The sequence below is a fragment of the Panicum virgatum genome, chromosome 1K (assembly GCF_016808335.1).
Source record: "Panicum virgatum strain AP13 chromosome 1K, P.virgatum_v5, whole genome shotgun sequence".
Lineage (NCBI taxonomy): Eukaryota > Viridiplantae > Streptophyta > Magnoliopsida > Poales > Poaceae > Panicum > Panicum virgatum.
The window spans coordinates 50740605-50764908 of record NC_053136.1 but is presented as its reverse complement, the minus strand read 5'-3'; the positions used below and the strand labels follow the sequence as shown (position 1 = coordinate 50764908).

Sequence of the window (24304 nt, the reverse complement as noted above, 5' to 3'; positions counted from 1 at the left end):
TTTCACCGCGCCTCTTGCCGTGCGGTCCAAGGAGGTGTGAGATGCTGCTGCGGAGCTGCCTGCCTGCCTGCCGCTTGCGAGTCGCGGCTCGCAACCACACGCGACGACAAGGCCTTCGAGAGCCATATGGGACGCGTCGCCGAACAACTTTTCCACGTGCGTCGCGAGCCGAGCTGCAAAGCAAATGTGTGCCATGGAATGGTTCTCTTCGTCCTCGATGGTGAGGAGGAAGCATCTCTCTGAATTTTGGAATTTTCTCCCTGAAAAAAAAAGAAAGGTCTCTGAATTCCGAAATGCTCTGCTGGTTATGCGGCGCGATATGGTCCTTGCATTTCTGAGAACCAGCAAATTGGCTCGCCTAGAGAAGATACTATGCGTTCGTTTTTTTTAAAAAAAAAAGAGCACTCGGTATCTTCAATATTCTTTTTTTTTTGGAAAACATATCTTCACTATTCTAATGGTCAACCAATCAAACACCAACAACACAGTGTTCATACTGTTTTCCAGAAGCTTCTCGCCCATCACTACTACTTGCGAAGAATCGCAAAGCAGGGTGTTTTCACATTATTCCTGATCAGTGGCGCATCAAATGCAAAATGCCCTTCAACTCTGCATATTTCCATCTCTCCATCTTCATCATCAAGTCGGTCAGTATCCAAGTTTGATTCACATTTGTGCACGTTTGGTTAACACTTCAGCACGCTACCTCGGGGGAACGACCACGGAGGTGGAACCAAGCACATGGCGCCACGTTTAGGTTTTTTTTTTTAGAAACCGGGCTGTATTTATTATTATAAAATATTACATTTAAAGCTTAGGTCAGCCCACCGGGCCTGGGCGCAGCTAAAAGCGGTCACTGTTCGCTAGGCCCCGCAGCGTGCGCCGTCTCAGGCCCATCAGGACGCTGACCAGTTCCAGGTAATAAGCCGCGTGATCTCACCGATTGACCGACCGGAACCCATATAAATTTTCTTTCTATAAATATATAAATAATACTACTTGTATGCTTCCATTCCATTTCAAAAAAAATGTATGCTTCCAACAAAATGTCATAGTCGGAGATGTACATTTTTGTCGCACGTTACGAGTTGCGGCACCGGAACTCGGTAGTAGGTTTGTAGTATATTTCCAGCTAATAACTTGTCTTTTTTGGAAAGATTGCGTATAACATTATTGCATGGTATATGTATACGAAGAAAATATCGGGCATCATATCATTGAGCACATGCTGCTGAGCACTAACAGCTGCGAGGCAGCAAAACTGCACCGGAGGAAATAGCATGTCTCGATCTCCCCTTTTCTTTTTCAAGCAAATAAAGTTGACTTGCGGGCCGTTTTTATATAGCAAGTATTGAACTAAGATTAAGCGTAGCATTATTTGTCCAGCGTCATGCCAGCGGGATACAACTCAAAAAGCTTATCATACGTGTCTGAGTGCGTGCCACGTTGTGTATGAAGTAATATTGCTCCTGCCATGCAGCGTGAATCTTTAAATTTCCAGGGAGTCATGGTAATTGGTAATCTCCCTATCAAGGCTGACTGTTTGTAACGCACCCCAGGGTAATGGGCGATTAGTTACGGCGGCACAAAACAGAAATTTCAAAATACGCGGCTCCATTCGGTTCACCACCCACTGGATTAGTGGATCTCGGCGGGACGGTAACGTGCGCGGCCAATTTGAGCAGGACCTGGTCCGGCCTTAATTTGCTCCTTCAACTTTGAAATACAGTATCATTTAAAAAAACTAAAAAAAAACTTTGAAACCCACATGCCACAGGCTAGTTTACTCTAGATTTGCAGATGCCGCTTTGTGCATTCCTGCAGGTGCAGCAGGCAGAAATGTGCACATGCATTTGTTCATGATCGTTTCGCATTGGCCATCCAGCAGGCGTGAAAACGTTTTGAATTGCTTTACCGGATGATTCCAAACGAAACAAGGCGTCCACTTGGCAATTTGCCACAAACACGAACCACTGTCACGGGCTCGCTCATGTGCTAACCTAACCCGTGGCCGTTACCAGCGACCCTAGAATAAACCCCAGAAAGGAAAACTAATATACGTAGAGAAGAAGGGGGAAAAAAACTAAAAGAGGAAGAAGAGGACGACGAGGCGGAAGAAGAACAAGAACTAGAAGGACGCTGAAGCAAAGCAGGGTGGCGTACGTACGCGGTGTACGCGTCGCCGTACGTATTTGTACAGCTGGTCGCAGGCTGCCGCTGCGCTGATCTCATTTTAGCCCTAATTAAAAGGCCGTAATTAACCCTCCCTCCGATCTATGGGCGAACGCGTAGGCAAGCAAAGCAGCGGGGCCAGGCCAACGCAGCCGCACGTGGGGCCCACCGCTCCCACGCGTGCTTTATTGGTAACGCCACATATAAATGTCCCCGATAAAACGACTCCACCGATCGAGTCGAGCGCCCCCCCAGCTAGCCCAGGCCATCGATCCATCCATCCAGCCGGGGCCAGGGCCAGCGCCACCACCCCAACGAACGCGTACACCACCAACGACGCCGACCACTTCTAGGGAGGAGGACCCGACCGACCCGACCCCCGCGAGGGCGAGGGCGAGGGCGAGCGGCGAGCCGGGGGCCAAGGGGGGATTCCCCTCGTCGTCGTCGGCGGCGGCCATGGGCGCGGCCTCCGCGGCGATGTGGGCCGGGCTCGTGCTGGCGGCCTTGTTATTGGCGCAATCGGCGGCGGGGGCGCTGCCGAGGTTCGCCGAGGCGCCCGAGTACCGGAACGGGGAGGGGTGCCCGGCGCCGGTGGCGGGCGCGGGGGTGTGCGACCCGGGCCTGGTGCACATCGCCATGACGCTCGACGCGCACTACCTCCGGGGCTCCATGGCGGCCATCTACTCGCTGCTCAAGCACGCCTCCTGCCCGGAGTCGCTCTTCTTCCACTTCCTCGCCGCGGGGGGCGGCGGCGCGCCGCCGGTCGCCGACCTCCGGGCCGCCGTCGCCGCCTCCTTCCCCTCCCTGCGCTTCGAGATCTACCCGTTCCGCGCCGACGCGGTCGCCGGGCTCATCTCCGCCTCCGTGCGCGCCGCGCTCGAGGCGCCGCTCAACTACGCGCGGAACCACCTCGCCGACCTGCTCCCGCGCTGCGTGCCGCGCGCGATATACCTCGACTCCGACGTGCTCGCCGTCGACGACGTGCGCAGGCTCTGGGAGACGCGCCTGCCCGCCGCCGCGGTCGTCGCCGCGCCAGAGTACTGCCACGCCAACTTCTCCCGCTACTTCACCGAGGCCTTCTGGAACGACCCCGTCCTCGGCGCGCGGGTCTTCGCCGGCCGCCGCCGCGCGCCCTGCTACTTCAACACCGGGGTCATGGTCATCGACCTCCGGAGATGGCGCGTCGGCAACTACCGCCAGCGCATCGAGCGCTGGATGGAGATGCAGAAGGAGAAGAGAATCTACGAGCTTGGCTCCTTGCCCCCATTCTTGCTCGTATTCGCCGGCGAGATTGAGGCCGTCGACCACCGCTGGAACCAGCACGGCTTGGGCGGCGACAACGTGTTCGGCAGCTGCCGACCCCTCCACAACGGCCCCGTGAGCCTCATGCACTGGTCCGGGAAGGGCAAGCCATGGGACCGCCTCGACGCCGGCAAGCCTTGCCCGCTCGACCACACCTGGAAGTCGTATGACCTGTACATTGGAGAGAACGATTCATCAGCATCATGGCAGTCCCGGTCCTCCTTGTCATCATCGGCGGCATTGCCTGCTGGGGTGTTTTCTTGGTAGAAGAAGCTCAAGACATACACAATAATTCATTGGTTTGAGGGTGCCGTGGTTCTTGGCTGGTAATGGAATTGCCTTGCAATGCATTGCCACTGGCCACCACCACGGCTGCTGCTGCTGCAAGCGAGCTGCCGCCTTCGGCTGTACAGGACAGTGAGGGGAGGGGCGGTATACACATTGCGGCGGCAAGGGGATGAAGACAGTGAATAGAGGGAGAGCAAATTCTTGTTCATTTGCACTACGATTCAGATTGATTCGTTAGGCTGTGATTGGTGGTGACTATCAGGGGTGGGAAGGAATTACTTGATTGGTGGTGTACAATTCTTGGATAGGATAAACGTTTCAGTTTTTCTTTGGTCAGTTAGTTCAGAATTGTTTCATTTACATGTCTATTCAGTACACGCGTATAATATGGATTAAATTGATTTGAATCAAATTGAGTGGATCCTGTTCTTGTGCCTGTGCCGAGATCCTGTTATATTTGAGACATAGCCCATCATCCGAGAATGGCCTAATCTCCTGCTGTTACTATTTTCCTCGCTATATGTTGATCTAGGATTGGATGGTATAATAGCTGTTCCTTTTTTGCTTCTTATGCTCATCGAGGATGTGCCTAACCCATTGATGTGCTTGTCTTCCTTCCTTCATCAAGAATGGGCAAACATGTGACAGGTTCTGTAGTTTTGGTATTTGTTAGTAGTTTTACATTCTATTTGCTTCTTCAACCTCTTCACCTAATTGCAAGCATGTTTTCCTTGCCCATCTGTTTTGCTGTTGAGCTCCAAATGTTGCTTTCCTGTGTTCTGGAAGTCCCTGTTACTCTGGTGATTACTTGTTTGTTCTGGCTCGTGAGCTGGGGCCAATAGTGTTTCTTCAGTATTACACATTACCTGGAGCATCTGGAGTTCCGAGCATTAGGCTACGCGAGATCTTTACAGATGGATGTGCACCTAGAGGGCTGCAAACAATGGAGGAAAAGAACAACAATATTTCGGTTAGTTAGGATGAACTTTTTTATATCAGAAAGTGGAGGCGTAAGACGGGGACTTCTCAACAGACTCGTAATACAGTGCTAATGCTACTTGTAATCCCCCAACTAACGCCACCTAAATCTCCACAAAACCAGTGAGGCTGATAACCTCTCATTAAATTATCAGTCACGGGCCTCGGAATCTTTGAAAAACAGATATCTGGAGTGCATGCAGTAGGAAAGGAAACCATGCCCATTTGAAACCTGACGTAAAACATCAGTTCACAACGCTGAAGGCTCAATTATGTTCTGTGTCGATTGGGGAGGCTGAAAATGCAGCAGCTTACTGCTGAACAGGCATCTTCCATGTGCAAGGGCATCTCTCATGATAGCTTCCTGACCAGCTGTAGACTTTTGCAGCTGGACTGAACATATTGCTTTCAGTACAGACTACAGAACAATAAACTGTGATATCTAGTAGGATTCTGAAAAAAGCAAAACAAATCGCTCTCCTAAATATCATACTAGTCCCATGAACCGATGATATTCAGGGACAAACTCAGACCGCGGGGGCCCTGATCGGACGGCTCTGGAGCACGGTATCTGTTCCCCACATCGGTTGGCTACTAGACTACGCACAGCCGCCCAGGCTGGACGCCGGCGATGACCAGCTGGAGAGACGGAAACGCGAGGCAAGTGCAACTAATGATTGCCTGTATTCACATTTTTCTCTCTCTCTCAAAATCCATCACCTCCCTCTTGTGATTTGTGAAGTTGTGTGAGTGCGATGAACTCCATCCACCCACACCCGCTGCCGGTCATCAACCACCCTACGCCATCGTATTCAATTCCTTTCACATGCTTCATGCCCGTACGCCCTCCCATCCGGACAAGCGCACGAGTTCTTTTAGGCCGGCGCCATCGCCAATGATGGGCACGGCCCAACGACATCGGCCTGCGATCCTCAGAAGATCGCCGCCGTGGTTCATGCACATATCATTAGGCGAGGAGAGGCAGGCCACACCCTCCCTCCTGGAAGCTACCGGCTTCCCGCCACCATTATTGGCAGGGCAGGTCCGGTTGGTGCCGCCGCTGTGTCGGCTGGGCGGCCGGCCACCGATCCCTCACAGCCCGTGTCAACGAGGGCGCAACACCGAACGCGTTGGAAGCTTCGGAGCGGCGGGTCACGGTCATGGGTTGAGAAGACCGTGATGTGATCCGCCGGTGCGAGTTCTTTCAGGTTCACGGCGTGATGTGTTGGCCACTGTTAGGAATGGATCAATGGGAGATGGCATTTGGTGCTCGTTTGGAGAGTAGCATTTGTGCCGAACGGAAAAGTGTTTAGGCTACCCCAGGATTTTGTTAAGGAGATGATTGATCGTCGTTCATGTAGAGGGAGATGGATGGCAGCAGCAAATGGCGCCAAAGTATAGGGGGACAAGTAGCTTGAACTTTTCCCTTCGATGAAAAGTAGAGGACAGCACTTGGAAGCAAGTAATGATAGGAGCCAGCATAACAAACTCGATCAGGCACCTAAAAACCAACCACCGCGAGGCATCGATCGCGCAGCCGTGGCCACCGAAGCCCCCACTCGTTGTTATTCTAATGCCGAGGTCGACTTCAAGCAAGAACACCGTAACGGCAAGCATCGGCGACATTGACATCGAGTCCTGCTGACCAAGCCTTAGGCTCCTTCTCCTTGTCGAGTACAATGCTGATTGCCGAACGTCGAAATTTTTGATTAATTTTTATAAACAGTTTGAATCCCGCGTAAATTGGGGGGAAATTCCTGCATGGCGTACAATGGTTAATGGATTAAAGCATGGTGCATTCGTGCTTGTAACAGGCTAACAGCTCCCAACGACTTCTTCCCGTTCGTTGTCAATGTGACGATTAAGTAGCGCAAGAACAACGGATGGTGGGGCTATCTGTCCAACAATCCGAGTGTGAAAACCGTGGAATGTCTCTCAATGATTTGAGTTTGTCACTTGTGTTTTTGTTTGTGAGCTGGTTTGTTAAGCAACGAACAGGAATCTGACAGCGGGGTAGGTCACCTAAATGCGTGCAGGTAAGCTTACTCCCAGGGACGAAAGGAATATCACAGGCCCGGGTTAGTAGTACAGCACAGCCGCCGGCTGCCGGCCGTCCTCTGCTCGCATTCGGTGCACACCAACAGGCCTACTCCAAAGGAGACTGGGAGTGCAGGTTACTTGTCGTCAGTCTTCCATGGCACAGCGTGGATTTGGTGAGGTAGGTAGCGGCTGGTGTCATTGACACCTCGCTCGTTCTTGTCAAAACTCGGCGTGAGAAAGTTACTGTCCAAATTGCCTAGTTCATTAGCATTTCCTTGTCATCAGCATGGGCAAGGAAAGGAAAAATTACATAACATTCAAGAAAGTTCAGTTTGTCCAACAGATAACAGTTTGAATCGAGAGTGGAAATTTTTCCCAAGAGGGTACTGAAATGTGAAACTACCGGTGCCGGTTCATTGCTGCTGCTGCATCATGCTGCCGAAAATCCTGCAGGTGAGATCACAGAGAAGACAACGAGTAAATGGCAGAGCCCGAGCAAAGTATAGAGTCTAGTGAAGTAGTCTACTCCAAGGTATCAGATACTTGGGTAGAGGCCGGGGCACCCTTTGCTTGTCTCCTAAGCTTGTGGAACAGGCTCAGATGCAAAGCCTCGTTCCAAGACTGGTGCTTCTCCTCCACAACACACCAAACCCAAACTATTCGGGGAATAAATTCAGAGATAAGCACCACGCTAGGCACAATGGATCAGAAAGGATCGAGGCTTGGGAGGGTGAAACCCAGATGGAAAGGAAGCTAGCAAGCATCCCTCGATAACATGATAGAGCAGCAGATCCGAGACCAGCTGCACAGGCGTCGTTGTCGAAAAGAAAAGGGCGTTCTTTGCCTGCACGGCAAAAAGCACAGCCAGCATGGACAGAAATGCGAAAGGGATTCGGCGGGGGAGGGCCATCAGCGGGGGGCTTCGTTAGCATATGAATGATTTTTTTGGTCATTTGGAAAAGCTGCATGTCTTTTCCAGCTCTATCCAGTGGTCTCCACTCTCCAGTATCCAGTGAGCAAAATGTCCCATTTTATTTTTTTCATCCGGCCCATAGTCAGAAGATCAATCGTTACTTCAAACAGAACTGTGGCCCAGTTAGGCCACAGATGAATTGGGCTGGAGGACTGGACTTGCTGCGGTGAAAACTTTCAATAGCGATATGTGATTGGGATATGGATAATCATTTCGACTTTTTCTTGAAATTAGTAGTTTCTCTTTTTTTTTGAGATTTTGAAATTAGTAGTTTCTTAGTTTGTTGGCACGATCTGCTATGGATAAATACAGGGAGCGAAGGGAGTATTGACTAAATCGTGATCACGGTCTCGCTCGCAAAGCACTCCAATTATTAATGACTATTGACCTAATTTGCAAAGGCAAAAGAAAATAAAAAATGACAGGGTCAAGGACTCAAGGTCAAAAAGGTTGCTGGTTAAAGTAGTGACGGCTGACGGTAGTGTTGGAAAAACAAGCACCGTGTTGAAATATACGAGAATTTGATCCAATTTCTCACACTTAGTCCAGGTCAACAAAATGCTTGGAAAAAAAATGCGAAAGGAAGGTACCAGCCAGATAATTTGAGGTCCCATGGACAAAGGGCGCAGTATTCTTGTTTTCCAGTCCCTAGGAAAACCGTCCTTTAGTAGTTTATGACGAATTAAGTCATCAATATTTTTTGAAATAAAATAAGTCATCAATGTTCAACAACCAGCTACTAGTACGTAGTACTAGGCAACTGCTTCACCGGATTGTCCAAGGAAGCCAAGGCAACGAACTAGTCATGGGCCATCGACGAGCTGCTAGTACCATTTTCTGCTGACGAGTGCGTGCACGCGTGTGGAGTAATCGAAGAAACAGTCTTTTGCTCGCGTCGTTGCGTCGGGCTTTTTTTTCATTTTTATATTTTAAAAAACAAAATTTCAAAAATATATCGAATAGGAAAAATTTTAAAAATGGGTGCCTGTCGCCCCCCTAATGGGCGACCGGGTGACTGTCGCCCATCCAGTTGGCGACATGATTTAAATGTAAAAAAGTTTACATATTTACATTTAGGTCCTGACGCCCAGGGCGTATTAAACAGTAAGTTTATAAAATTGATATAAAATTGTAAAAAAATCAGAAAAATACAAACTCAACTGTTATGGATTCTATGAAATAAGATCTACAATTTTTGTTCATAAAGTTTTTCATTTGATCAATGTATCTAAATCAAGAAAAATAGTTCTTGTACCTAGAAAAATCTGAAATAATTCATTTGGTTTAGTTGTGCTTATCTAAAATTTACCAAACTTTTTTTTATAGCTCTTAGGAAATAAAATAATAGTAATGTAAAAGTTATGGCTTCTAATACTCAGTATAGCAGCATGGATAAATAACACATTTAAACTAGACATATTGTAAGATCTAATTTAAAAACTTATTCTAGAAATGTTTTCTGGGCCTACCAATTTTGTACAAGCCTATGCTCACCATATGCAACACTCTGGACAAAGATGACATGCATCCAAAGAATGGATATTGAGATTTAAATAAAAGTGCATTAAATTGGTATTTAAAATAGAGCAAGATACATTAATCAAATGAAAAACTTTATGTAACAAAAGTTGTAGATATTGTTTCATAGAATCCATAACATTTGAGTTTGTATTTTTTTGATTTTTCTACGATTTTATATCGATTTTAAAAATTCACTATTTAATGCGCCCTGGGCGCCAGGACCTAAATGTAATTTTTTTTTACATTTAGGTTCTGTCGCCACCTGAATGGGCGACAGGCACCCATTAGGGGGGAAACAGGCACCCATTTTTGAAAATTTCCCTATTCGGCATATATTTTTGAAATTTTGTTTTTTTATATAAAAATAAAAAAACGCCGTCGCATCTGCAAGATAATACGGCCCATTTATTTCTGGTCGTGGCCCAAATTCAGTAAGTGAAATGTTCCCTTCAGCGCAGGGCTTGGGCCGGTTCTGATCTGGGCTCCTAAATTGCTAATCCAGCAACTAACTACGGTTTTCTGCTTCCACTGACCACTGCCGCATCTTCTGAAGACTGAAACATGACTGCATGAGCTTCGAGAAGACCCCATGTTTGGGCGCTATGGCTATTCCACACGCGGTTCCCCGGCGCAGGAAAGTTCTATACGTGCTTTCAGACTACCTGGCACTGGTACTTTGACAATAGAAATTTCGAAAATTGATATGCGATTCGTGAGAGATGGTCAGGATATCAAATCTCGAAAGGTTTACGAACCGGACGACATAAATTCTATGGTCTAAGGGGGTGTTTGGATCCAGTTGATATTTAGAAGTATTAAACGTAGATTACTGGTAAAATCCATTCTATAACCCCTAGGCTATTTTGCGACACGAATCTAATGAGTCTAATTAATCCATAATTTGTTACAGTGATACTACAGTAATCATTCACTAATTATAGATTACTATACCTCGCTAGATTCATCTCGCAAAATAGCATATGGATTATGGAAGTAGTTTTGTACATAAATTTTATTAAATACTTCTAAATAGTAAGATTCTCTAAGGCTATTTTTTTTAGCTCTTTGGATTCAAATGAGCTCTAAAGTCTAACTGCTCTGCACTTTGGTGGTGGAAACGAAAGGCTTCCCAGTTCCCACAAAAATGTCAGGTAGGACTGTCACCATTGTATTACAACTTACAAGCATGTGACTAAAGCCCAACCCAGCGGTCCATGCGTCACTCACAAATCGCTCTGATTGTTAAAGACTATTGGCCTAAATTCCAACGGCAAAAGAAAGCATCGAAAAAAAAAGGGCCAGTGTCAAAACGACGCTGCTGGCTAATGTTGGCAAGCAAACACCCATTTGGGCATTTCGCCAGGACCAGAGCGTATGCATGAGAATATTTCTCGCACACCGTCCAGGTCAACAAAGTCAACAAAGTGCTTGGGAAAATTGCTTCTGCAGGATAGGCAGATGGAATGACACGAACGCGGCTATTGTTGTTATACGAGACACGAGTGTTCTTTACTTCTTTTCTTCTTCATTTATTTATTTGTTTTTTTTTCAGGTGCTCAGGTAGCCAGGTCTAATTGGTTCGGTTTTCTGTCACTTTCGAAGGAACGGTAGCCTTTCCCATGAATGAGCATCCACATGGCATGATAAATTAGAAAGGACAAAATCTAGTCTAAGGCACGTCCTAGTGGCAACGAAAATTCGCGATCTGAAACTTCCATTTTTTTAATTGACAAAAAGAATTAAATTGAAGCAGGCTGATAATATGACGAGTAATTCAATGGGATTATTTGTGAACACAGTTTGCGGAGAACCATGTTGGTGAATATTACTAAATACTCGTCATAGCAAACTGGAAGTATGTTTTTTTTTTCATTTCGAAAAATAAATTAAGCATGGAAGAAAAATGGGCGCCAGAAATGGTTGACGAAAAATAAATAAATAAAAGAAAATATTTCTTTTTCAAGTCAACTCTAATGATGAGGAACATGATGAGCTTCGTCCTTCGTACGTATAGAACTAGAGAAGGTCTCCGCCTGTCTAAACTTACGATGTCCCTACATTATCTAAAATAAATTACGCATGTAATAAGAAAAAAGGGCGCCAGAAATGGTTTGACAAAAAATAAATAAAAGGCATCTTCCTAAATCCTAATCCAGGTCAACTCTAATTGAGTACATATACTAAGGGGCCAAGAACCGGCGCAACGCCGTGAATTCTGGCCCCACGTGGGCCCCGCAGAGCACTATTCACAGCGGGCCACATATGCACTGTTCACAAGTGGGACAAACATGCACTGTTTAGAACTGTTCACAAGTGAGCCGACACTGTTGAGTACTGTTTGTGAGGGGTTTTTTTTACCCATTCCGGTATAAGTCTGCCTTCTGTTTTTTTAAAGAAAAAACTTCCCAATATTTGCTTTCTAATATTTAAAACACCAGTTATCTAATATACACTTGAGACTTCCTAATATTTATAGCACCAGTTATCTAATATACACTTGAGACTAAAGTTCTAACAACATTTATTTATATGAACGATCCAGCATATAAAGGGGTAGCCTATGTGTTAATCATCAACTGAGAATTTTAGATCGTTAAAAATATTTACCATCTAACTAATTGATTGTACTAAACCAAACTTAAAAAAATATATCATAGCATCTTATCTGTACTATACGATCTCATAAGTCCATGATGTCCATAAAAGACAATAATAACTATCGTTACACACTACAAGTCTATTGTAAAATAAAAAAATATACATTTTTATACAAAAAAAATAATTTCGTATTTCACAGTAATATATTTTTTTATATAATTTAAAACATCGTATGATCCTCTTTCGAAAACATTAAAAAAATATTACTTTGAGTTAGCAATTTCCTATACGGGCGCGCATAGCGCGCCTACCAAACTAGTAATATGAAACATGAAGGAGTTTCGTATGCAACTAGAAGGTCTACTGTGTAGGAAAAAGTACGATGCCCCTACATTATCTATAATACATTTTAAAAAAGTACCATCTTCTTATGTGAAAGAATGGAAGACGATCAGGATCAAAAATTGAACTGTTAATAATGTTTCCGATCCATTATATTGAGTCAAGTTCTCTCCAAAGTTACCCAGTTATCACCTACTCCTACACCGCAATAGTACGTGCGTTTTCCAATGGTTCGATCAAATCCTACGCCGTATCTCGACGATACCATAGCTTTTCTTCCTGTCCTCAACGATTTACAGTCAATTCAACAACAAAAAAAGCCATGCATCACCTATGCACACTTAATACTTGGGAATTTGGGATTATTTGCATGGTGAGTACTGCAAGTGTAAGACTAGTTTGGTATAGTGTTGTGCCCACCTGTGGATGCCATAATTGTTCCAGTTAAAACCTGCAATTGCTATGAAGAACCGAGGCTTACGATAACGGATGGTCGAGTGCACGACTCATTTAAGAAATAAGTAGAGTTACTGCACGAAATTAAAGAAAGGAAAACAAAACTGTTTTCATGTGCGTCATCTGAGTTGAGGCTGGTCAGCGGCACTCACCAGTTAGCAACCCCCTTAGAAATAAACGCAGGAGATCGGGTAGTTGTCTTCTTGACGAAACAAATCGTCTGCTTAGGAAAACATTTGTCTCGTCAGATCGCGAACCAGTCATGCGTGCGCGATGGAGCCAGTATCCTCCTCCTCTCTCTCTCTCTCTCTCTCTCTCTCTCGATGAGAGTGAGGTAATCGAGGATGCGGTCTTTGGCTACGACGACCCTCTCCGACGGAGTGGTAGAAGGAGTCCTCGCACGCAGCCAAGCACCTACAGGCCGCAGCTACAAAATGTACGCGATCGTTTTGGTCGCGACACGAGATGGTACGGTACGCACGCACGCGGGCTGGGCAGGCAAGGCGCAGCACGTTACGACGTCAGCACACGAGCAACTCGCCGAGCTACTGAACGCGAGCGACGCCAAAGGACGTCGGGCCAATTGGTTCGGCCAGTCCGGCGGCACTCCGGAGGTCGTGGGTTCGATCTCTGGAAGGGGCGAATTTCCGACTCCGGTTAAAAAAACTCCTCACCTGCCTCATGTCCAAAGCACTGTGGAGCCCGGCCTAACTCACAAGGCGACAGGCCCCCGTGTATGGGTGGGGCAGGGGTTCGGGGGTTTTCTTGACCTGCTATGAGAAAATCATTCTACCTCTCAAAACAATGCCGTGCGGCGGTCTACAGCTAAGTGTTTACTGAACGCGAGCGACAGCCATCAGCTCTCCGGCGTGACGACCACCTAATCCACTGACCTCTGCCTGCGTCGATGATCCTCATGTCAGTGGAATGGAAGTTAACGCCGGTGGCAGCATGCACCAGACCAGCTGCAGCCGCCGTGGCGTTTTGGACGCGGCGAGCGCTCCCGGGCCGGCAGGCGATCGAGCACCAGCTCATTGGTGCTGGCGGCCGAATCCAACGACGCGGCCTGGGGACTCCCGCCCCGCCGGCGCCGTCCACCGGCCATGTGCGCCCGAACCAAATCCACTGGCAGTTCAGTTCATCAGGAAATGGAATTGCTGCAGCCAGCACTCACTCGATCCACACATCATCAGCAATGAAAAAGCGCCGTTGGGCGAACGCGCAATCTGCCGCTCCCGACCAAAAACTAATCCCGGCAACTTTCTTTTTTTTTTAAAATATTTTTTAACAATTATCATCCCATCAACTTTTGAGAAGTGAGAAGAAAGCGCCGTGCGCTGAGTGGTGTCGGCTGTCGCTGTACAGATCGGAGCCTTTCACGTTTCACTTTCACCCCCGTGCCGGGCGGAAGCAGTGCCACTACCACACGACTTGCCGGATTTTTCACTCGGAACGCGACGCTTTGGAGCCGTCAGCCGTGACTCGGACTTCCACATCCGGAGACGCCGTAGAGGATTTCCCGTTCAAATTCCAGAACTAGGAATCACCTTTCTGACCACCCGATCTGAAACCGACGCCCCGGATGGCATGGATCCCACCGTGTCAACCCCGCGTCCCAGCAGCCAACACCGAGCGCCCCGGCGGACCGCATGCAACGGCTCGGCAGCGACGCGGACGCGCGGCGGCGGCGGCCGGCCGGCCGCGTGGTTTCCGCCCTGGCTCCTTCCTCCTGGCCTCCCTCCGCAGCAGCTCATTCCTCCTCCTCTGCCAGTGCCAGGGACCAAGGCCGCGAGCCCGCGACGCGTCTTGGCTTCGGCTTTCCACGCCGACCCACCCACGAACTTGCCTCGCCACGCCATCGTCCCGTCTCGTGTCGTCCCGCTCTCGTGCCGGCTCGGCCGGACCGAGTAAAAACAAGCACAAAACCCCCCACCCCACCCCCGAACCCGACCAAGTCAACACACGCCGCACGCAACCCGACCCGACCCAACCCAACCCAACAGCAACGTAGCCGGCGGCAGCAAGTCAATAACGCCCACCTCGTTCTCACATCCCGCCCCCGTCAAATTTCCATTCCCCCTCCCCCCACACCCTACCTCCACCTCATCGCGGCGATGGCTCCGCGTCCGCGCCCGCTCCTCCTCCACCTCCTCCTCCTCCTCGCCGCCCTCGCCCCGTTGGCCGCCGCTCAGACGCAGCGGAACATCCTGACGACCTTCCCCTCCGTCCGCACGCCGGCCTTCGCCACCCCGCCGCCGGCGATCGTACCCCCGTCCGCGCCCCCCACGACCGCGCCGCCCTCCGTCCCGGGGTCGTCGCCGCCGGCGGCTTCGTCGTCCGTGAAGCGCAGCGACATCGCGGTGGCGGTGGTGAGCACGGCGCTGAGCAGCTTCGCGGTCTCGGGGGTCGCCTTCTTCCTCTTCCTCCGCCACGGGAGGAAGAAGGAGCTGACGCCCGCGGGCGGGAATGGGTACCCCGACGGGCGGCAGGAGGGCGCCTTCGCGGGGAAGCGCCCGGAGAGGGAGCCGCGGCGGCCGCCGCGGGGCGGGGGAGGGGGAGGGGCCGGCTTCGGCATGGTGGACGAGAACGGGCTCGACGCGATATACTGGAGGGAGTTCGAGAAGGACGGGGATGGCAGGGGCAGGAAGAGCTGGCGGCCGCCGCCCCGGCAGCAGCAGCAGCGGGTGGAGATGTGGCCGGAGCCCCAGCAGACGTCGTCGCCGCCGTCCCCGCCGCGCCGGTCCAGGAGGAACAAGATAGATCAGGAGCCGCTCATCCCGGTCGGCTCCCTGGACTCCGCGTCCGACGTGTCGCTGCGCCCGCCTAGCGCTGGCTCCAGCTCATCCTTCTCCGTGGCCGCCGCCGGGTCGTACGCCGTCAGCTCCGTGCCCCGCCCGTCTCCGCCGCCAGCCCACGCCGGCCCACCAAGCGCATCGCCGGGGCTGCCACCGCCGCCTGGAAGAGCAAGCCCGCCACCTGCTCCATCCATCGCTGCTGCCTCAGCCGCGTCGCCTCCCCCGCCACCGCCAAAACCAGCAGCCGCGTCGCCACCCCCGCCTCCGCCACCTAGGGGCCCATCTCCACCCCCACCCCCGCCGCCCAAGGGTGGCCCACCGCCGCCACCTCCGAAGGGCGGCCCGCCTCCACCACCACCGCCCAAAGGCCCATCCCCGCCGCCGCCGCCGCCGCCAGGAGGGAAGAAAGGAGGACCGCCTCCGCCACCTCCGAAGGGAGGCGCATCGGCGTCCTCCTCGAGGCCGCCGACAGCGCCGGGCATGCCCTCCGGGGCCGGGGAGCAGCAGGCGAAGCTGAAACCGCTGCATTGGGACAAGGTCAATGTGCAGGCCACCGACCACTCCATGGTGTGGGACAAGATCACCGCCGGCTCATTCAAGTAAGTCCCAGTCCCTCCTGAATTTTAACACCGGTTCTCATTTCAATTGCTATCTAGCATAGTACGGGCATTATACGATCGAAATAGGCATGATAATTCCGGAATTCGGTGCTTCATGAGCCACTGGGATCAGGAGGAACAGAGTACTGACTACTGAGGCATAGGAATGGTCGAATGGAGAGTACAAAGTACGCAGAGTGCAGTCAGGACCTGAATTTCTAGAGTTCAGGTGTGGGTATGGTTACCATGCGAGGCACTGCGAATTTTGGAAACGCATAAACCAAAGTTTCGTCAGCAGCATTTAGCGTTATGTTTTTCAATAGTACTATTGAAATCACAGACCCATCAAAGTTGCAGAGTAGTTTAGAGAAGTCACAGACCCATCAAAGTTGCATGAAAAAGAATCGTCCCAGAATATACAAAGAGAGAGGCAAAGAGTAAATTAGTGAAAGGCCTCTTCGCTAGCATTTTAGTGGGAGCACTGCACATTCCTCGATGGGATCGCAAACCCAAACCCTGGATGTCGCTTTTTCGGTGGACTGACGTCGCAGCATCCTTGATCGGATGCCCAAATCCAGGCTCTCTGGTGCCTTTTTGTGCGCGTATGTTCTAGTATCTGGAGTACTTTATATGCAAGCTGCGACAAAGACAGGTGGCGAGATTTGCTTTTTATATCAAGCGCGTTCTCTGTCGAACATGAGCTTGCTCATTAAGAAATGAGTAGTAGAATTGGTATAGGGGATTTCGTGGAACAAGTATGCGAGTTGGTGTAGTATGCATTTCATTGAACAAGTATGATCTTTTTAGTTGACATAATCAACTATTGCATAAATTCGCACACTAGCAGTACTATTCTCGCCTTCTATGATGTGTCTTTTAGGTACGAATTTATTTATTAAGATCAAGACTTTGTGGTCAAAATCATGGCCCGTGATTGGAAATGGGTCCCCTATATTAGGGGTGCAAATGGATGGCCCTTAGTGCACAATGGATGGAATCTCACTTTGAAATAGTACAAAATTTTGAACTAAGAAGGGTTGGAGATGCAACTAAAAATCACCTATTTGCACTCCAACGCTATATTGCTCCCCTAGTCCCATGAACTTAGTAGTCAGAATCATTGCTTCGACGAACTTACAAGGGATGTGCCCTAGTGGCCCAGTTAGAAAGCAATCATGGATTCATGGGAACCTAAAAAAGAGTGTGTGAACGCCTGTCCCGCTCCACCTTTGGCTTGAACTCGGTCAAGGTGGGCACCGAGTTTTGTCTCTGTCAGCTTGTCACCACAATACCGCATCCCTTTGCATGATTGGAGAATTCCACCTGGTGTCGCTATTAGTTACTGCAATTTTAACACGAGCAATTTCACATGGATTTGCTAGTATTATCTAGTGATCAGAAAAGTCATGCTTTTCCCAACATTCCCTTGTGATGGATCGAGGCCATTTCAAGTTTCTAACGGTGTTAATACTGGTGTGTTTTCAGCTTGGACGAAGGCATCATCGAGGCTCTGTTCGGCACTGCAGCTGCAAACCGCAAGCCGAAATCTGCAGATTCCAAGGACTCCGCTGAATCCTCGGCTGGCCTTGGGCGCTCAAACACGCCGGAACAAATATTCCTGCTCGAGCCCCGCAAATCGCACAACATTTCCATCATCCTGAAGTCCCTCACTGGGGGGCGGGATGAAATCATCGACGCCCTCCGCGATGGGCACGCAGAACTCAGCACTGAGGTCCTGGAGAAGCTATCTCGGCTCAACATCTCCAAGGAAGAAGAATCCACCATTCTGAAGTTCTCTGGGAATCCCGAGAGGCTCGCCCCAGCTGAGTTCTTCCTTCTGCGCCTCCTCCTTGACGTGCCCAACCCATTTGCTCGTGTCAATGCACTGCTTTTCAAGGTGAACTATGGCGCTGAGATTGCACAGCTCAAGCACTCGCTTCGGACCTTGGAATTAGCAAGCCAGGAGCTGAGGAACAAGGGTCTGTTCTTTAAGCTGCTCGAGGCTGTGCTCAAGGCAGGAAACAGGATGAATGCTGGAACAGCACGTGGCAACGCGCAGGCCTTCAACCTTACGGCGCTCCGCAAGCTCTCCGACGTGAAGAGCACTGATGGGAGCACCACGTTGCTGCACTTCGTCGTTGAGGAGGTCGTTCGCTCCGAGGGAAAGCGGCTTGCCATCAACCGCAACTACAGTCTCCGCCGCTCTGGCAGCCTCGCCAGGTCTGGCCACGAGGGCGGCAGTTCAGCAGCAGGCCAGGGCCCATCAAGGGAGGAGAGGCAAAATGAATACATGAACCTGGGGCTGCCAATTGTTGGAGGTCTCAGTACAGAGTTTGCCAACGTGAAGAGGGCGGCAATGGTGGACTACGATGCGGTTGTCAGCGAGTGCTCAATTTTGGGCAGCCGACTCACAGACATCAAGAAGCTTCTGGAGACCTGCACCGATGATGGATTCGCAAGAGGGTTGCGAGGATTTGTGAAGGCTGCAGAACAGGAGCTGAAGACACTGAGAGGAGAGCAAGAAAGAGTGCTTGAGCTGGTCCAGAAGACAACAGAGTACTACCATGCAGGCGCCACCAAGGACAGGAACGCGCATCCACTTCAGCTGTTCGTTGTGGTGAGGGATTTCTTGGGTATGGTTGATCAGGCATGTGTGGACATCAAGAGGAAATTGCAGCAGCAGAAGAAACCACCACCAACGACATCACAATCAATTACAGCTGCTGTGCCCGCGGCGGCATCGTCGACGGTAGCAGCGGTGACAAAGGAAGCAACCCATGCTAAATCAGAACCAGCTCAGAAACCACCGGAAGAGGAAGACAGCAAAAGGAAGAGGGTCATGCCAAGATTTCCAAACCTGCCAGCGCACTTCATGAAGGATAGTACAGATTCTGATTCAAGTAGCGACGAGGAATAGAATGGATAGGGAAGGTGTAAATGATGATTGTTTGCGTTGTTTTGAATTGGTTATTGTGGAGGTATAGGTTAGCTGCAGACTGTACATAAAGCAAAATTTTCATTAGTTATTTTGTCCATTTCTTTATACAAGATCCATATCGAGAGGAGTGTACAAAAATTGATGTGAAGATATCAATCGCTTGGAAAAATGATATCTTTGTTAATATCAGGTAATAACTCGCCATAGTACAACAAAGAATTTCCTACATATAACAAATGTAGAATAAGAGGGCAGAGAAGGGAACTCTGCGTTTGTAGGACTTACATGCTTCAGGCTTTCAACCGGCAAGCTCACTAATGGGTACTCGGTCCATGACGCTGCAAGCAATTTGTGCATTCTTTTGGAGAACTGGATCAATGTCTGGTAATTTCGGAATCTGGAAGATTAAGCAAAAGAGATATTGTTAATGGAAATGCTTATCATTAGAGTCTTGTGCTGGAAAAAATAAGCTGCTGTAAGTCTTGTTTTCCCCTATAAAAGGATCTGCACTCATAATATACCTGAGCTAGTAAGTCGATTGTGCGCCTGAGCAGACGGGCTAAATCTCCGTCATCCATTGCAGAGTCCATCATTATCTCCCTCCAGGTCAACCCTGAAGCCCAGGCTTCAACCATCCCAGCAAACTGGGCATCTATTTCGCAGGGTATCTATATTCAAAGGAACAAACAAATGAGAACAGTAGAAAGCCAAGGACAACAATTGGTTGAACAGCACTGGAAAATAGGGACATGATATGCCAGACCTTAACATTATGTCTATCCTGGAGATCGATGAGCGAGTTTCTCTGCTCTTCTAAATAGCTTATAACACCGGTGACAACAGAAGAAGGTTCGTATACATAACTACAAACAGTCATGAGTTAGCAGGACATCATTAGAAAGAGACCAAAAGGAGTTTTTACCAAAAAATAAATTCAACCATATGCAGCTAAAAATGCACTAAAGCCTACAGGAATTCCTTTCAATAAAGAGGAAAAACACGCTTATCTTTAATATTTTGACATCAAATTTCTCATATGGCAAGTTGTGTTTTGGAAATTGTTCTAAATCTTTCCGTATCTTCTCACGAGGAATAGATTTGCAAACAAAAGCTTGTAAAGACGTTGGCATGGGCATGTATATCACTTCTTTTTTTAGGGCCAGCGTAAATCACTACTTATTGGGGCTTGGTGGTGTATGGCAACTTTGAATAGACATGTCTAATTAGTAAAACAGCATGGTCGAGATGTCAATATCTTTGTTAGTGAAGTATTTCAATTGTTACAGTGGAAAGCATATATGACAGACAATGTGCTGGTCCACATTTTTAGAACACCTCGTGGGACAGACACCATTGATCTGTGTAGGAGAGAATAATTGTTGTATTCCTCCAAACCCTAGAAGGGTGGGATATATAGATCCTATAGATAGGCCTCTAGATGGGCCTCTATACATGGGCTCATATATACACCAGCACCCCCCCGCAGTCTGAATTACCGGAGCAGCGGTGTTCAAGACTGGACAACAAGAAAGCCAACACCCCCCCCGCAGTCTGAACTACCGGCGTAACGGTGTTCAAGACTGGACAAGAAGAGAGTACAAAGGGCAAATACCCCAGGAAGACGGCGTAGCCGGAAGTGGAGTGGCGAGTGTCCGGGCAGCCAGCCCAGTCAGCGTCGGTGTAGACCACCAGCTCAGAGGTGGGAGAGCGGTGAAGAACCAAGCCGAAGCCAACAATACCACGGATGTAGCGGAGGAGACGCTTCAGTGCAGCTAGGTGAGACTCCCGGAGATCATGCATGTGAAGACAGATCTGCTGAACGGCATAGGTGAGATCCGGCCGGGTGAAGTTCAGGTACTGCAAGGCACCGGCAAGGCTCCGGTAGGCAGTAGGATCAGCCACGAGATCACCCAGATCAGCAGACAGCTTCGCCTGAGTATCGACAGGAGTGGAGCATGGCTTGCAATCAGTCATCCCAGCCCGCTCTAGAATGTCGAGTGCATACTGCCGCTGGTGAAGGAACAGGTCAGACGGGCGAGTCTCAACAGTAACGCCTAAGAAGTGGTGGAGCTGACCAAGATCCTTCATAGCAAACTCCTGCTGCAGATAGGAGATGACGCGCTCAAGCAACTGCTGACTGGAGGCTGTGAGCATAATATCATCAACATAGAGCAGCAGGTAGGTTGTAAAGAGGGGTAAAGGTAGACCTAAACTGACGTAGGATGAGTCGGTTAAGAGACCTTGAGGATTGGAATATCTCTAAAGAGATAGCTTTGGATAGGAGCGCTTGGAGACTAGCTATCAATGTGCCTGAACCTTGAACTTATTTCTTTCGGGTTTCATCTCTAGCCTACCCCAACTTGCTTGGGAAAAAAGGCTATGTTGTTGTTGTTGTTGTTGTTGTAGAGCAGCAGGTAAGCAGTCTCATCTCCACGGCGGTAGATGAACAGAGAAGTGTCAGCCTTGGCCTCGGTGAATCCCAAAGTCAGCAAGAACGTGGCGAACCAAGAGTACCAAGCCCGAGGAGCCTGCTTCAGACCATAGAGGGACTTGTTGAGCCGGCAGACCATATCCGGACGACTCGAGTCCACAAATCCCGCTGGCTGAGAGCAGTACACTGTCTCTGACAGAGTGCCGTGAAGAAAGACATTCTTCACATCCAGCTGGTGCACAGGCCAGGAGCGAGAGAGCGCAAGCGAGAGGACCGTGCGCACCGTAGCGGGCTTCACCACTGGACTGAAGATCTAATCATAGTCCACACCAGGCCACTGAGTGAAACCCTGGAGAACCCAGCGAGCCTTGTAGCGCTCCAGTGTGCCGTCAGCCCGACGCTTATGCGTCCAGATCCACTTGCCGGTGACCACATTGCAACCAGACGGACGCGGTACGAGGTCCCACGTCTGGTTGGCAAGGAGAACCGCGTACTCCTTGTTGGTGGAGAGTCTCCGGAACGGACGGACACTACAACAGTAATGAGCAAGCACACAATTCAAATAGTGAATATTCTCTCTATTCAATGTCAGCACCGAGGAAGTAGCTGCACCTCGTCGGGTGGGAATTTGCTGTATGGGGCATGCCTCTGGCAATTTGGACATGTGCGAACCACATCGTGAGCGTCCGCCACCGCCGAGGGACAATAAAATCCTTCACGAAAAGCTTTGCCGACCAGGGCCCTCGTTGCGATGTGCGAAGAACACATCCCTGCATGTATCTCTTCAAGCAGCTGTTTGCCTTCTTCTCGTGAGATGCACTTTAGGAGTGGTGCGCAGACTCCCCCTCCGTCCGTTCCGGAGACACTCTCCACCAATACTCCTCTTCCATCGCGCGACGCCAGTGAGGATCCGCCAGGGCGTCGCGGACAGAGGAGGGTACCGGAGAGACCCGCGGCTCGCCCTCGGTGGCGGAGAGGGTCGCGGCCTGAGACGTCATCCGCTGAGTCACCATGGGATGGATATGCCGAGGATCCCGATGGCCCTCGGTGGCGGAGAGGGTCGCGGCCTGAGACGTCATCCGCTGAGTCACCATGGGATGGATATGCCGAGGATCCCGATGGATGACTGACGGGTGGTCCACCTCCGGCTCGACTCGAGAGCAAGTCGGCGGAGCCGGCGGCGGAGGAGCCTCCGGAGCCAGAGTCGGCGCCAGTGCCGGCGCCGAACGACGCCGGTACATCTGCACCGGCTCAGCATACCGCGGCGGCGCCGGTGTCGGCGCCGAGCGACGCTGGTACACCTGCACCGGCTGAGCGTACCGCGCAGGCGCAGGGGAAGGCACCGGGGCCGCGCGTGGCGCAGGAGGAGACACCGGGGCCGCGCGCGGTACGATCAGAGGTCCAGGGGCCGCGCTCGGCGCAGCAGGGATCACTGGGAACGGTGCCGGTGTACCGGGAAAACCTGCAGGGAAAGAGCAGACAGGAAAAGGTGGCTGAACCACTGGGTCAGTCGGAAACAGAGACTCCAGCTCGGGGTCAGGAGAAGGTGTGGAGGAGGTGGAGTAGGGGAAATCCGACTCGTCAAAGACGACGTGTCGGGAGATCAGGACGCGGCAAGAGGTGATGTCAAAGCATCGGTACCCCTTGTGGTCAGGGGAGTAACCAAGGAACACACAACGAGTCGAGCGGGGCGCCAGCTTGTGAGGAGCAGTGGCGGAGGTGTTAGGGTAACACGCACACCCGAAGATCCGCAGGTGGTCGTAGCGAGGAGGGGTACCGAAAAGAGCGTGGTGTGGAGTGGGAGCAGAAGCAGTGGACGGAAGACGGTTGAGGAAGTAGGTGGCGGTGTGGAGGCTCTCAGCCCAGAAGCGCGGGGGCAGAGAGGCCTGGATCAGAAGGGTGCGCACGACGTCGTTCGTCGTGCGAATCATCCGCTCAGCCTTGCCATTCTAAGGAGAGGTATACGGACAAGACATACGCAGCTGAACACCCCGAGAGAGGAAGAAAGAACGGGAGGTGGAGTTGTCGAACTCCCGCCCGTTGTCACACTGGACGGCCTTAACGGTGAGGCTGAACTGAGTGGACACCCAGGCAAAGAAGTGGAGGAGGGTGGGGAAGGTCTCAGACTAGGCGCGCAAAGGAAACGTCCAAGAGTAGTGCGAGAAGTCATCGACCACCACCAGATAGTACTTATAACCAGAAAGGCTAAGTACAGGAGAGGTCCACAGGTCACAGTGAACAAGATCAAATGCATGCGTCACACGCAAAGAATAAGAAGAAAAAGAGAGCCGAACATGACGACCGAGCTGGCACGCATGGCAGAGGGGCTCAGCAGGAGCCCTAATACCAGGAACATCGGCACTACGACTAAGCTGAGCCAGAACGTCGCGGCCAGAGTGACCAAGACGGCGGTGCCAGGTGGTGGAAGACGGCGTCGCGGCAAAAGCGGCAGACCAAGACGGCCAGGGCGAAGAAGAAGGCGAGAGTGGTGCAGCGGAAGAAGAAAGGCGCAGGGTGTAAAGGGGCCTCGTACTGTCACACCGGAGTAGCGGACGCTGGGAGGCCGAATCCTTTACAGTGAGGCCAGAAGAATCAAATTCGATGGAACAAGAATTGTCAGCTGTAAACTGACGAATGGAAATAAGGTTATGAACCATCGGATGAGTAACAAGGACATTGGGAAGACGAAAGGAGCTAGGAGCAGAACCCACGGCGGTGACAGGAAGGCAAGACCCGTCACCAACCATGATGGAAGGACAAGAGGGGTGTGGGGGTCGGACAGAAGAGAGGATACCGGCATGTGGGGTGGTGTGGAAGAAGGCACCCGAGTCGGCGATCCACTCGGTGCTAACCGGCGGCGTCCGCCCCATG

General features: G+C 50.4%; 3 protein-coding genes across 4 annotated transcripts in view; 2 read left to right on the top strand and 1 right to left on the bottom strand.

Annotated features, from left to right (window-relative positions):
* Positions 1-2402: 2402 nt before the first annotated feature.
* On the top strand, positions 2403-4198 carry LOC120641214 (probable galacturonosyltransferase-like 9). The gene has a single exon (XM_039917242.1). The coding sequence runs from the start codon at positions 2629-2631 to the stop codon at positions 3739-3741; it is 1113 nt and encodes a 370-aa protein (XP_039773176.1). The 5' UTR covers positions 2403-2628; the 3' UTR covers positions 3742-4198.
* A 10508-nt stretch (positions 4199-14706) lies between these two features.
* On the top strand, positions 14707-19118 carry LOC120641207 (formin-like protein 16). Its single transcript, XM_039917228.1, has 2 exons — positions 14707-16064; positions 17550-19118. Exons 1-2 carry the CDS (start codon positions 14785-14787, stop codon positions 18979-18981), a joined length of 2712 nt encoding a protein of 903 aa, XP_039773162.1. The 5' UTR covers positions 14707-14784; the 3' UTR covers positions 18982-19118.
* A 14-nt stretch (positions 19119-19132) lies between these two features.
* Positions 19133-24304, bottom strand: part of LOC120641198 (DExH-box ATP-dependent RNA helicase DExH15 chloroplastic) — a 31296-nt gene continuing 26124 nt past the window's right edge. Inside the window, exons 14-16 of one of the 2 annotated variants that reach the window (XM_039917211.1) lie at positions 19766-19865; positions 19524-19670; positions 19133-19399 (exon numbers count right to left, since the gene is read on the bottom strand). In XM_039917211.1, coding sequence (XP_039773145.1) covers positions 19301-19399; positions 19524-19670; positions 19766-19865 — 346 coding nt within the window. In that variant the 3' untranslated portion in view covers positions 19133-19300. The remainder of the gene's footprint in view (positions 19400-19523; positions 19671-19765; positions 19866-24304) is intronic. The other variant, XR_005662175.1, reaches the window with a different exon arrangement.